The 15,256-nt window shown below is 38.7% G+C and overlaps 1 protein-coding gene across 1 annotated transcript; it reads right to left on the bottom strand.

Moving 5' to 3' along the window:
* Nucleotides 1–5,366: 5,366 nt before the first annotated feature.
* Nucleotides 5,367–13,187, bottom strand: LOC135783411 (uncharacterized). Its single transcript, XM_065294089.2, has 10 exons — nt 12,513–13,187; nt 10,588–10,932; nt 10,266–10,425; nt 9,928–10,121; nt 9,492–9,684; nt 8,657–9,408; nt 8,433–8,550; nt 7,956–8,180; nt 7,370–7,540; nt 5,367–6,511 (listed from the first exon to the last, which is right to left on the bottom strand). The coding sequence occupies exons 1-10, from the start codon at nt 12,972–12,974 to the stop codon at nt 5,757–5,759; spliced, it is 3,375 nt and encodes a 1,124-aa protein (XP_065150161.1). The 5' UTR covers nt 12,975–13,187; the 3' UTR covers nt 5,367–5,756.
* Between the last annotated feature and the right edge of the window lie 2,069 nt (nt 13,188–15,256).

Below are 15,256 nucleotides of genomic sequence, written 5' to 3'. Positions count from 1 at the left end.
AATGTAATAGATGAATGAACAGTTGAATATGAAAACTAATATTTACCAAACTGAAATTATGTTGCTTTTATGGGTTATGAGATTTAATCAAATATATTAATTTAATAAATATGGTAAATTACAATTATGCATTAAAATTAAAATTATTACATAAAGAGGGACCAGTCCAGTACCCATTGGGTCCACTTGGGCCCATACCTGTCAAGTTTTGGATTTGAAAATAAGAGAAACTTTCCGGCGCACAAAGCGAGCGGTCCCACCAACCCAAAAAAGCTCCAGTATCCCTTACATTTTAAGACTGGTGAGGGCCGGATAATATTTTTTAAACCTTAGTGCTGATAATTGTGTTAAAATTAACTAAACAAACTAATTTATTAGCAAGAAAACTAGTGAAACACACAGCTCTGTGTACATACTATACACACAAATTTGCATCTGTACAAAACCCACTGGCCTAAGGTTGAAAAGCCTTAATTTAACTTCTTTTGCATTATACCTTAATGCCAAAATTATTTATAAACCATTCACTTTTCTTTGTAATGAGAACAGTCATTTAGAAAATGAAAATGCTAGATGGGGCAGTGGCACAAACCAAAAAGGGCACTAAGGGGGGTGGAACAATTAGAAAGGTTTTAATAAAGTATTATAAATATATGATGTGTTACTATATTACTAGCATCTACTTAGACAAGTGATTATAAGTGATTATAATGGGAAAATATAATAACAAGAATTAAAGTGTGACAATAGATATTCAATATAATTAACCTGCTGGCTTGATGGAGCTTTGAATCCATGTTGGCAATGTTGAACTGGCTTTAGCAGCCTGCCTTTCCGTTCTCTGTCTTTATTTTGTGAAGGCATTGGTGTTTTTTGTATTCTTTTGCCTACAAAGTGTGCCAACAACAGCAAATTTAGTGTTTATATTAACTTAGATCTGATCGGGAACATTAAATCGATTAGACAAGCATTGTAACGATAAGAATGTGGATATTTTGTTGTTGTTTGCTTGCTAAGTTGTTAGCACTTTTAGAATACAGACAGCAAATCACTACCGGAAGAAATACATAAACAAACTTCCAAATTACAAAGAAAAGGGCCGCACTTTGCATATAAAAACGTATTTTTTATTGGCACAGACGCGTTTCGGCTTTGCGCCTTCCTCAGTGTGCTTAAGTGAATGAACATTCCAAACTCATTCATGTATATCTACCCCGCCATACACCCACACAATCGACCAATGATAATGTAGTGTCATCCCATTCATCAATCATTCAATTAAAACAATTAATATAATCATCATTTTTTGTTTTTTAACACATTGTACACAGAACTACATCAGAAGTACACCAAAGTTACTCAGATCAAGTGAACCAATAACAGTTTTTTACAAAAAACAAGTCAATGACAATTCTTCATTCATGCCATTAGGGACTGTTCGTTATTTATTTGAGGGGCCGCCGGAGGAGTTTTGAGATCTGTTGACAAAAAAGACATGACCCTCCCTTCGCCTGCTATAAATTTTTCTGTGACCCTCCAAAATGACTGTGAAAAAATGCATGACCCCCCCCCCCCCCCGCCCTGTACTGCTTCGCGCTTGGCAAAGATGTTCAGAAGCCATTGTTTTTACAACTATGACAAACGACAAACCTCTGCATATACGTTTACACATCACACTCATATGGTGGCCATTTCAGTAGATTTACTCACTAGCATTGTTGCGGAAACACAATATAAAGCCAAACTTCCTGCAGTTACTACTCATCTAACGTTGTCGTTATGTTCACATGAAATATAACAACATTGAGACCATTCAACAAAGCACAGTGGGTATAACATATTCAACACAGTTGGTTGCTAGACTCGTCAATAGGCTTCCACAGTCATTGTATATTTTAGCATTATAGGTAACTTAATAGCAGCTATTACCTTTAAAAGCTGCCGAGTGCCGAAGCTGAACATTATCCAAAACTCTGTTTCTCAGACGAGCGTAAATGTGCGAGCTTGGATCCACTCCTTCCTTCTCAAATGTCTTGAAAATGTTGTCGTTTGCGCAACAATTTCAAATCACCGGGACCGAAAAGATATCTGAAGACTTGGCTACGTACATTCGCTATTTGCTGCTTCTCAAACTTTTTACGTGTAGATGCGTTGTACGTGGGTCTTCTTCTTCTTCGTCTTCTTCGTTTTATGGCGCATACCGCCACCTACTGTATCGGAGTATGCAGCATGGTGTACGTGGGTCATGTGACATATGGAGTATTTATTTTGCATGTATTTAAAAGATTTTTTAGTGTAATTCTATTCAGTGTTTAATAATATTATCAATACTATAAAAAAAAAATTAATCACTCTACCCATTTTTTAATTCTCACAACTCAACCGGGTCGCGCGTAGTCTCACCACTCGAAACCCACAGCGCGAGGCCTTTATTTTACTATTTTAAAAGAAATGAAGGATAAACGTGGTGTGCAGAGGGGTAGGTGCCTCAAGTGTGAAGAATGCGAGGATTATGACCTGCCAGCACAGGGAAATGCATGCAGCTACTGTGGATGCACACCAGTACACCACCTTCAAGTCCCAGACACCGAGTTGGGTCAGAAATTTGAAAGTTGCCAGAAATTCGACCAGGTATTAATTTTCTACATTTGACATGATTTGTGGTCCTAGTGTTTCTGCTGTTGGTTTAAAGCTTTAAAATATTTGAGCTAGCAGCTACATTGTACATTCCAGCTTCATGTCAGTGATGATACTGATACAGTAGTGATGAAAGGTGGCACCGTTTGTTGCATTCTCAAATAAAGCTATTGGTTCTGTAATTTATACAGTGATGTGTATATAGCGCATTATTTATATTGTTCATATATTTCTTTCATGAATGCTACTGTTAAATACATCTCCTGTAGCTGAAAAAAACAAAAAAGATAAAAAAAGTTTTTATTTGTATATTATGTTGTGTATCTTGTTCCTATTTTTAATACAAAGATAAAATATAATGACAGAGATTTTTTATCTTCACAATGTCTGCCATAAATGTATTATATATTTTGTAACCAATACATTTTGTTTTTTAAAATAGGAAAATTATTTTGGCTGCCTTGCTCAGTCACTTGAAAAAGAATCTTATAAAATCATGAATTGGGATTTTCCTGAAAACTATTGCGATGTGATATTTTTGCCATATAGCCCTGTGCTACAAATGTTTGGCCTGTGCCACTAAACTTTCATCCTCTGTAGCACCAGTGCTATGTCCATAAAAAGTTCTGTTCATAGAATATTGATTTTTAAAACTCTACAGTAGTGCATGTAAAGTGCCCACATGGAATGTTCATTTTCAAAAAAGCTATGCGGCCTATGCTCTGTTGCTATATGGCAACTGGACTAGTTTTACGATGACTGAGCGTCCTGTTGAATATGGACATGAATACTTTTTCATTGTGACAATGTAACAATTTCAAAAATCCCTCATTTGGTTTCCTGTTTCCTGCAAACATTGGGATTATATAGAATGTAGAATATAACAAGAAATGCTGTATTGCTGTTACCCAAAAAGGCAATAAAAAAGAGTTTTTAGATAATTTAAATAATTTTGTCAATTCTTTTCACAGCTTTCTGAAAAGAGGAAGCTATCTTTGGGATGGCTTCCCCACCCCAAGGCAGCAAAGACCTGTTTTAACAACGAGATCCTGCCAGCCTTTTACGAAGCTTCATATCCTGTTCCTGATGACAAGGTTTTCAAAAAGGATTTCATCATTGAACGCAATCGAGCTTTTGAAATAGTAGAAAAACTAGATAAACATGAGAGCAGACTCTCGTTCATCAGAGGAATTAATCCTGCTGCTGGGGGCCGCTTCCTTAAAACTGACTTCAAGATTAAGTCTAGGCATGACTTGGTCACCTGTGACAATAATTTAGGCAAAATAGACAGAATTATATCAGAAATAAAAGATGACAGACAGCATATTCAGGTTCATGACAATTCACTATTCAGACAGGATGGGATAAGACTAAAAGCAGGGCAAGAAAGCAAGCATGCATACAATATCCAAGCCAAGGCCAGAATGACGAGCCTGATTTCCTGTGCCGAAACTGACCGGTCAAGGTTGGAGGCTGCACTGCAGAGACTCAAGACCTTCTTCAGCTCTGATGACAGGGATCCATCTCGAGAGAAAAGAATGAAAAAGCAAGCCAAGAAGAAGGCAGAGAGGAAGAAGGCTCTGCGGAGGGAGAAACAGGAAAAGATATTGATCAAGGCCATTTTTCCGGAAGCGTCTGACCCTGGTGTTCAGCAGGTGAACGTAGGCGCTGTGGCTGCGCTGAACCACCAGCAAGGCACTCTCCTCTACAGTCTGCTGAAAAGGTTGAACATCACTACAGAAGCTCATGACATGATCCTGGCCAACCTCAGCAAGACAGGTAGACAAGGCTACCAGGTGGCACATCTCAGTTACCATGCAACATGTATAGGAGAGTGCGAGTCTGAAGACTGCCCCTTCTTTGAAAGGGCTGCAGCTCTTTTCCGCAGCCTTGGGGGCCAGACTCACCGGAACATGTATGCTCCCTCTGCTACAGGCTTGCCACAGCTTGGTATGGCAGAACTGGACAGAGAGGTATTTGAGAATGCAGAGAGCACTGTAGAATTATCCCACCTACTTTCAGTAGGTTGCTTTGCAGAGGAAGTAGAACAGTTAATCAAAGCACTCTGAATTCAAGTTGTCATGTTTCAGCAGTTGTTTTCTTGTTCATTTGAATGATACACTGTTTACAGTGCTGCACTTTATATTTAGAGTTGACAAAATGAGAGGGTAACCAGAAGAACCCAAAGCAATGTTCATTGTTATTAAATGTATCTTTTTGTGATATTTAAAATGAAGATGGTCTAACAGACAAAGTGTTCTTTTGTTCACCGGTCACCTTTTTGCACAAATGGTTAATTAAATCCAGATGTCATGCATCTGTATGCTTTATCCTTTAGTTGTGTAAGAGCCCTCATCACTTTCTGTTGTGAGACTTGTGACAGCATGAGAATTTCTTTGTATGCCATAAATATGGTCCGCTCCTTATGTCTATACATCTGGTAATCAGAGATGGAAAGCCTGGCTTCACAATGAAAAAATAACAAAGAGTACCATTGCTCCTCCATAAGCTTACACATATTCTGCCAGAACCTAGCAGGCTTTTATCTACTGTACAAATATGTTTTAGTTTGTGAATGTATAGGGACAGTGCAGATGGGGACACATGTTCTGGTCTTGTAAAAATGAAGCAAAAATAGCCTACAAACATTAATACTCAGCAAGTGTTAAATATCTCATACAGCTCAAATAACTGTTGGGAAACAGCAGTGCAGTAAAACATATAGTTTTATTAAGAGGTTATGCATGTCTGGGAAAAATCTGTAGAAAGAGAGACAAAAAGACAAATGTGTTGACAAACACAGCAGGTACGTACAATACAACATTAGTGCACAATTCTTCAAAGGTGCTCCATGCTATCTTGGTTGGCGTAACCTCTTGTTAGCTAGCTAGACCCTCCCCCTTCTCATCCGCACAATAACTCTCCAAACCCCACCCCACATCATTCTTGTCAGTTATTGGCTGGAACAGTCTGTTATGTTTTGTGATAGTGAGGAGATGTTTCCGGTATGTGGAAAAAAATGTTTTGGCCTAAAAAATGTGCAAGATCGCTTAGAGCACCCTAAATATAACATCATTTTTTTTAAATTGAGGGCGTTATAAGAAGTCTCAAAAAAAACCTTAGAAGAAGATATAATCTTTGTTCACTACTTTCTGCCGCAGTCTACCAAATCTTGATACATTTGGCTCATTTTCTCCAACATCACGGTCAACATCAGCAGCATCACTGTCACCAACCTCTAAAACTACATCATCTTCACTCTCGTCACTAGATAAGTCTAACTCTGACTCAGTGTCTGAGGCCGGGTCATCGGTTGGAAGAGCTGCAAGATCACAAAGCACACTTGAACACACAGTTTTGCCAATGTGAGCTCCCACCATCTCTAGCTTGATGCTCTTCCTGCAAGTCTGCTGCAAACCATGTTTGGACAAATACTTGTCCAAGTCTGAAACACGCAGTTTGGATAACTGACCCTGCCTGTATAGTTCCTTCCAGTCATAGTCATCATATTTTTTAGCATTTGACTGCACTTTTCTGTCATCTATTTCAGCAGATCGCTTGGCTTTCATCAAGTCCATACGTTTTATGTGCTGCACATATTCACGTACACAACGCTCATCGACCACATACTTCTGGGCAAATTCTGAGATGGAAATTGGATTGTCTAGCTGGACATCCCTGTGTAAAACAGCTTTCTTGAGTTGAGCACGCGGTTGAAAGTCATCTGGCAGTCGACCATCAACTGGGGTTCTGTTGTAAGGGCAGTACTTTAGAGCTGGCAGTTGTTGGTGGTCTGGATAAGGTTTAGGGATCCTTGTAATTGGTGGTCCAGAGAGGGGATTTGAAGAGCAGAAGTCACAGAGAGACCCTGACCCTGAGGATTGGGGAAAAGCAAATGTCAGTATAACATTCTCTTTACAAAACTCATGTCCTACTGTGTGTTTTCCATCTGACTTAAAGGGGACATTCCACAAGACCTTTTTAAGATGTAAAATAAATCTTTGTCATCTCGTCATTGGCAGGGAAGCGTTTTCTCTTAATTGACGAGCATTTCCGCAATACCGCTATTATCCACCAGGCAATCTTCCGCAACTTCTACAACCCGGCAGTAACGCCTCACGTGAGAGAAAGAGCTCAGTGTATGTTTTAAAGATCACTCTGAATTGGTTCTCTATCAAAAGTCCTTCATAAAAATGGAATTATCTCAGCTTTTTGCTCAAAATTTGGTGTTTTTGAAGAAACCTACCCATATTTGAGAGGAGATTACAAAAGAACTAAGCAAGGTAGGATGAAACGTTTTTGTTTGAAAGCAGAGGGTCTGTTCTTTAATTGGATATATTGTATGTTTATATATTTAAAGAAGAACATTTTCTGGAAGGTATTAAACTTTTGTGAAAATCATGAAATATGCTGGCGCTGGCTGGCAACTTTAAAAAATGCTGGCGGGGAAAGAGTTAAAAACAAATAGATTTTTCCTCCAAGATTGTAAATAGTGCGAGAGAAAGTGATAGCAAACAAGAGACAGGGATTGGAAGATGCTGCAGCACATAGACGTGGGTCAGATTTAACAATCTATTTTCATTATGACAATATAGACGTTCCAAAATATGCCTTTTCTAGTTGGTTTCTAGTTGCAATGTTAGATATGCATTTGGCAGTAAATAAACTGCCACTTCTGGTCCCTTAACAATGGAATGGCAACATTCAGCCATATGAAATGCAGTAAACTCACCTTTGCAACTTCCCTTGAGGAACTCCATGTACAGTTCACCAATCTCAAAATGTCTGTCAATGAAGCTTTCTATCTTCTGAAAGTAATTATGGCCTGGAACAGATGATCTCTGGGTCTTGCCACTTGTCATGTACCGCTGTAGAAACTCACGGTTGTAGAAGAACTGTAGTTCTGAAAAAGATGTACACACATATTGATCATTTACTTCTCACAGTCAATACATCTGGGGCATGAATGAATAGCAGATTGTTGCAGAGTGCCCCAGACTTTTACTTTGGAAGTCAGTGAGCTGAAAAGCACAGGATTTACATTTACGCATTTGGCAGATGCTTTTATCCAAAGCGACTTACACTGCATTTCAATGTACACTTTTTTACGTTCTTATCGTTCTTCCTTTCCCTGGGAATTGAACCCATGACCTTGGCGTTACAAACACCAATGCTCTACTGTTTGAGCTATTATTACTTTATTGCTCAATAGTGAGCACCAAACTCATCTGTGAATCAAGGTTGAAGCGCAGTATACCTCAAAGGTTTATTTTCCTTTTGGAAGAAATTGCAGAAATTGGAATTAATGAACCCCATACCTGTTTTTTCCACAGTTAACGCTCTGGTAAATCCTGCTGGGGCAGGTGACTGGTCAATTCTGAGTCTGACTTCTTCTGCCACAGCCCAAGCATTGTTTTCCATCATCTTCTGTGCATGATCCTCAAGGACTAATCTGGTCATTGTGGATATCTCAGTTTCTGTTAAGCCATGGGTCTCAGAAAAGATCTGCCACTGGATTGTACCTCCATCACATATCGCTTCACCTGAAATGAACAATTAAAAGATAATTAGCCAATGTTCACTCACAAATGTACTTTTATTCCCTCTACCCTTCTCTGCCCACTACGCCTCTTTTCATCCACAAACAATGAATTTCCCCTTGGTCTCAGGGAGCATGAACTGTTTGTAAAGGAAATTTGTGAAGGGCTGGCTGAGTAAAGACAACAAGTTTCTGTTTCTTGAAAGGTCCATCAGGATGAAATGAGTTTTGTAGGATATGACTATTGCACATTTACCCAGGCAAGCATTCAGCCTTTCAGCTTCATTTTGCCCAGAATCCTCCCGAGCTCTGTGAATTCGACACAATAGGTCCGTTGAATGAATCCGGATTTTTTCTGCTGCTCTGAAACGTACCTGAAAGACATTCAAACTGTCAATATTTGTACTGAGCACATTTTCAGACAGAGAAAACATGAAATAAATATTTCTGTAGTCTGTTGACTTAAAAAAAAAAACATACCTCAAAATTTGAAACACCAACTCCAGGTCCAGCATCTGTCAGCTCAATGATCTGTGGACAAACCATGGGCATTGGGGTGATATCCAGATGTTTCAGCAAATCTTGACAGGCCTTAATTAATGGCTTGTAGCAGTCCCACACATTCTTTTTTGAACTGGAAGCCAGTGTCGCTACAGCATTCTCAACTGCAGTCACAACACCAGATACCTGACTAATGACCTCACTCCCTAATGCTACGTAAGCAGCAGACAGAGAGTCTTTGACTTGAAACCAGTCCTGTGTGCCTTGTTCCAGTTGCTGTTTGAATGACTTCAATTGCAGGTTAGTGTATGAGCGGAAAGGGCAGTCTGGTCCCTCTGTAACACACTTTACATCAGCTTCCATTGCGGTGTCAAGGAAGTATTTTGTGGCATCTCTGGTCCGACAGAAGAGCTTTCTCACATCCTTAAGGACCGCTGTACCAGGAACCTCAAAATCATCCGGGAACTCCCTCCTGAGACGCATATAATTGGAGGCCCAAGTTGTCCCATGAGTCCCGATGTAGGCCTTTGGGTGGACTACTGCCATACTGGAATCATCTGAAGATACCAAGGTAGTGGCTTCAAATTGAGAAGGTTCTTTCTTGAGCAGACGGAAAGCAGAGGGTGTGATGTACATGGAAGGCTCTGGGAAATCATGAACTGGTAGCCTTTTTGCAGCCTGATCATCTGTGGGTTGGAGAACCGATTGTCTTCTTGACCCATGAAATCCCTCTGAAAATATAAATAGTTGTGTGATTCACCAACCCATTTACAATGGTGCACATTATTAATATCGTTTCAACATGGCAACAAACCTGAGGTTCCAGGCCGAAGGTAAGCCTTGTCATCCATGCTGATGGCCACAGCAAACTTTCTCCTTTCTCCAGCCTCCACTCCAAACAGATGCTCTTTGGCAAGAGAAACGTGTTTCCTCTGATGGTGCGTGCATTCGTTATCTCTTTCCTCTGTTTTTGGAGGTTTCTTTGAGCACCAGAGTCCTAAACCCTTCTGAAGAAAACATTAAAACAAAAATATACTATCATATTTATCTGTAAAGAATTAACCATTACATAGTTTAAAGAAAAATACTGACATACACCAATTTAAATCAATTTAAGTTTTCAGTACTCAAACATCACATGTGCTAACCCACATAAACACACATACAGTCAGTCACCTATACACACTGACTTGCTGGAAACAGTCAAATGAGCACATAATAAAGCCCTAGAAATGTATATTGAGACCTACATGTCTCCTGCTCTGAAGGGATTTCAGACGTCTTGCTCTTGCTCTGCTATTCACTGTGGACACAGCACGAATCAACGGCAGACCTAGTCTCAGCCTTCTGTAGTTTGCCAGTTTCAGCAGATCCCGGGACTTCACTCTATGATGGGTGTAGAGTACGCTTTCATGCCGACGACCATGAACTGTAGTTTTGTCCTCTGAAAATAGCAGAGAATACAAAAATCCTGGTTGCCAAGTGTTCCATTACTAGCTTTCAATAGCCATAGTTCACTATAAAAACAGTATAATGTTAAGGGTTTACATTTATTAAAGAAAACAAATATGCATTTAAATTTACTTACCTATACACTTAGCCAACCACTTCTCATCCTCCTCATCCATCATGGTTTTGTGACCCGCGCCTCGTGCCCTCTTCTTAATGCGTTCATCTTCCGCAATCTGGTCTGCCTTCCTTTTCACAGCTTGTTTCAAACACTGTCTGGTGTACGGTGTCTCAGCTGCCTGTAATGGAAAAATAGTACAAATGCTTAATACCACAACAGGTATTAAATAGCATCAACTTTAAGCTGTAGTGAACAGCAACACATTACACTCAACAGGCATCATTATGAAATGGTGCTGATTATTCCACTTTAAATGTTTCTGAAGTAGTAGGCTACTCACTTTCAGTTTTTTCACATTCTCTAATGACTCCTGCAGAATGCTCCTCTCATTCTCTAGATCACCAACCCTTTCTGGAGTCCATCTTATGGAAGCTACTTGTATCTGCTCCGTCAAAGCTTTAACCCTGGCCTCCAGGTTCTCTATGCGGTGATCAAGCCTCTGGGAGACAAAGACCTCTGCAGCTGATTTGCTGGCCTCCCACTTGTCCAGTCGTTCCTCGAGATCTTGCAAGAGTTGTCTCGCTCTCATGGTAGTCATACCATGCATTTTTCCAGCACAGACTAACAGAGCAGTGGCAACCCATCGATCATATTCATTGGTCATTGATTCAATAAGCCGGTGTATCTAGTGGAAAAAAATAATGTCAATTTTGGGTATTGTATGCAGTGTAACACGTTGTAATAGGCTGTCTTTACAGATGTCAAACCGGTACACTGATTTAATAGCACACAGTGTCACTCATTTCTATCACGTTTTGAATTTCTAGAAACAATTTCATGATGTGGTTATGCATAGAAAAAGTGTTTTATTTTGTATTTGCTGAGCTGCTTTTATACTAAATGCAGAGGAAAAACTGTGCAGATGTGTCAACACAGACAGGGCATGAAAGGAGGGAAAACGAACTGTATCTGTTTTATGTTAATATTGTAGGAACATGTCAGTTTGGATGTGAAATAAAATACACACAAGTATCTCTCGGACACAACACACACTTTTTAATCATCTTAAAATGAAAATAATGTGATCTGACAACAGTTTTATATACATGGATACATTTAAGGATTTGTTCAAAGAAATGACTGATTCTTCACCCCACTGATCACATCATATATGAAAACTGAGGCTGTATACGTCATCCATATATAGGTTTCTGGATATTGGTGTCTCTCACTTTATATCTCTCTATATCTCATCTCTCTATATGTCATATATATATATATTATAGAGATATATATAGAGATATATATATAGAGATATATATATATAGAGATATATATATATAGAGATATATATATATAGAGATATATATATATAGAGATATATATATAGAGATATATATATAGAGATATATATATATAGAGATATATATATAGAGATATATATATATAGAGATATATATATAGAGATATATATATAGAGATATATATATAGAGATATATATATATAGAGATATATATATATAGAGATATATATATATAGAGATATATATATATAGAGATATATATATAGAGATATATATATATAGAGATATATATATAGAGATATATATATAGAGATATATATATATAGAGATATATATATAGAGATATATATATAGAGATATATATATAGAGATATATATATATAGAGATATATATATATAGAGATATATATATAGAGATATATATATAGAGATATATATATAGAGATATATATATATAGAGATATATATATATAGAGATATATATATATAGAGATATATATATAGAGATATATATAGAGATATATATAGAGATATATATATTTCTCTGTCTGTCTGTCTCTCTCTCTCTCTCTCTCTCTCTCTGTTTCTCTGTCTCTCTCTCTCTCTCTCTCTCTGTTTCTCTCTCTCTCTCTCTCTCTTTCTCTCTGTTTCTCTGTCTCTCTCTCTCTCTCTCTGTTTCTCTGTCTCTCTCTCTCTCTGTTTCTCTGTCTCTCTCTCTCTCTCTCTCTCTCTCTCTCTCTGTTTCTCTGTCTCTCTCTCTCTCTCTCTCTCTCTCTCCGAAAACACTGAATCAGCCGCAGTTCTGCCTCTTAAAATGTTTTTGTACGATGTTAGGCTGTGTGGAATAGGCCTAGCAGCTACTCTTCTGTGATACTGTGATTTAGTCGCAACGTTAACGTTACCAGAAACCTCAATAAAACACATGCATAGTTAGCTCAAAACCAAACTGTATGTTACGTACCGTTTCAGTATTGACGTCCTCGTTGTCTTGGTCATGTTTTTCTTCCTCGTCTTTGACAAGTTCCATGAAAATGTTTTCCATTGACGCCGACCCGTCGTTCAATATAATCCACTGCTTGCCCGTTCGATTATATATTAAAACAGGTATTCCATATTCGGGATTCAGTATGCAGTCCCGGAACCATTCTTTTTCGACTGTTTGTCTATCGAATAATGACGCAAACAGTTCGAAGGCAAAATCCATGTGCAGTACACCACATGGCTTGTTATCATTGAGCAACGTTGACACCAGCAACTCCTCCAACACTCTCTGAACTCCCCGTAATTTTGGATCACCAAATTTATCTATAAAATCTAGTTTTTTTAACGTTTCCTCACCCGACAGCGTCTGGAGTGAAACCCTTAAGTTTTTGTGCTTCCAGCTACTGGTCCGTACTTTCGTCCTCAGATGGTTGTGATCCATTTTGAAATAACGCTAATTCATAAGAGCTAGCTCATTGTTCACAGTTAGTCTACCTGTGATTGTTGGGGTGGGGTCAGGTGTTGCGCATCATGGGTTGGGGGATTGTGCGATTTGTGTTGGGTCACTCCCATTTGCTAACGATGGAGGGGGGGACTGAGGGAGCTTCGTGGAGCTACATAGAAAATATTCACTGAATAAAACACTTTTTTGAAATTTTGATGTTTTCATGAATTTTAAAGTTGAGTGACCCTCCCCATAGACAAAAAAAAAGTTGGATGACCCTCCCCTCAACAAAGAAAAAAAAGACATGACCCTCCCCTATTTTCCTCCGGTGGCCCCTTCCATAAATACCGAACGGTCCCTTAGGTGTGCATGTATTCAAATTAAAAATATACCACGCCTCCCTCTGTAGAAGGCGGTTCTCACGATCTCCTCCTCTCATAAGCCGACTAACTGTTTCTAAACCCATAAACCTAAGTGTGTTAGCATCATGTCCTGCGCTGTTAAAGTGTCTTGCTACTGGGGACCTTTCATCATTCTTCCTAATGTTGCACTTATGTTCACAAATTCTGGTTTTCAATTGGCGTTTAGTTTTGCCCACATACAATAACCCACATGGGCATGACAGTAAATACACCACAAAGGAAGTTAAACAAGTAATTCTGCATTTCACTCTGAACGTCCTGTTAGATTTTGGATGCGTAAAAGTTTTTTCAGTGAGCATGTAATTGCATGCCACACAATTAAAGCACTTAAAATTGCCGTCTGGGATTTTGAAAGAAAGACGCAGCGGACTCGGCGCAGGCAAATACGATCGCACCAAACGATCTCTCAAATTAGATGCTCTTTTATAACAAAATCGCGGAGGGTCTTGGAAAGCATGACCGATTGTGGGGTCACTGCTTAAAACGTGCCAGTGTCGTTGAACGATATATTTTAATGAATGTGATATGTGTCCATAAGTAGACACAAACGTAATTGGAGTATCTGTATGTGGTTTCTGCGCTCTGTCAGTCATTATATTTGTGCGTTCGATGTTGCGTACCCGCTCAAGGCAATCTCGTAATAATGTGTTATCATATCCCCTATTTGCGAATCTTTGACATAGCTCTCCTGCCTGTCTTTCAAAAGCCTCTTCACTGTCACAAATACGGCGTACCCTTAGTAACTGACTATACGGTAAACTGCGTTTCAGTGATGGTGGGTGAAAACTCTTGTAATCTAGAAACGCGTTACGATCTGTATCTTTTCTGTAAATCTCAGTGTGTAGTACATTATCACATTTTTTAACCCATACATCCAAGAAAGCCATGGCATTGGGATCAGAGTTTAAGGTGAATTGAATGGAAGGCAGTCTAGTGTTAACATAATCATGAAAAGCTTCCAAGGGAGGCGTGGTATATTTTTAATTTGAATACATGCACACCTAATGGCATGAATGAAGAATTGTCATTGACTTGTTTTTTGTAAAAAACTGTTATTGGTTCACTTGATCTGAGTAACTTTGGTGTACTTCTGATGTAGTTCTGTGTACAATGTGTTAAAAAACAAAAAATGATGATTATATTAATTGTTTTAATTGAATGATTGATGAATGGGATGACACTACATTATCATTGGTCGATTGTGTGGGTGTATGGCGGGGTAGATATACATGAATGAGTTTGGAATGTTCATTCACTTAAGCACACTGAGGAAGGCGCAAAGCCGAAACGCGTCTGTGCCAATAAAAATACGTTTTTATATGCAAAGTGCGGCCCTTTTCTTTGTTCTTTGAGATCATTTATAAGTCTGGTCAAGCACTCTTATAATATATAATAAATTGAGTGAAGCCTGCTCCTACGTAATAAAACTTCCAAATTAGTAATTCTGCGGTTTAACAACTGATATAATGTAATAAATCTACCTGTTAATGCAACAGACTTCAGTCTTCGCTCTCCAGGCAGAGAGTGGACGGGAAAACACGAAGTGGATTAGCGGAATCAGTGGATCTTTAGGATCTTTTTTAATAGATCACAAGCTTTGCGTGCGAAATTTCGTTCACACGTTTCCAGCTCCGATTTGTGCGTGAGGCTAGTAACAGAGCTCAGATTGGGAATGTTTTTTTTTATGACTCCGCCCGGGCATTATTATTTTTGTAATAACGCAGGTTAAAATACGGGAGATTTACGGGAAAATACTAATAAGGGAGGAGGGCAGGAAAGAAGGGATACTTGACAGGTATGCTTGGGCCACACATTGCAATGTTTGCTCGGAAATTTTTGAGAATAAAGTCATACAAT

Source organism: Paramisgurnus dabryanus, chromosome 2 (assembly GCF_030506205.2).
Source record: "Paramisgurnus dabryanus chromosome 2, PD_genome_1.1, whole genome shotgun sequence".
NCBI lineage: Eukaryota > Metazoa > Chordata > Actinopteri > Cypriniformes > Cobitidae > Paramisgurnus > Paramisgurnus dabryanus.
The sequence above is the reverse complement of the archived record's forward strand: the minus strand, read 5'-3'. Positions and strand labels throughout refer to the sequence as shown.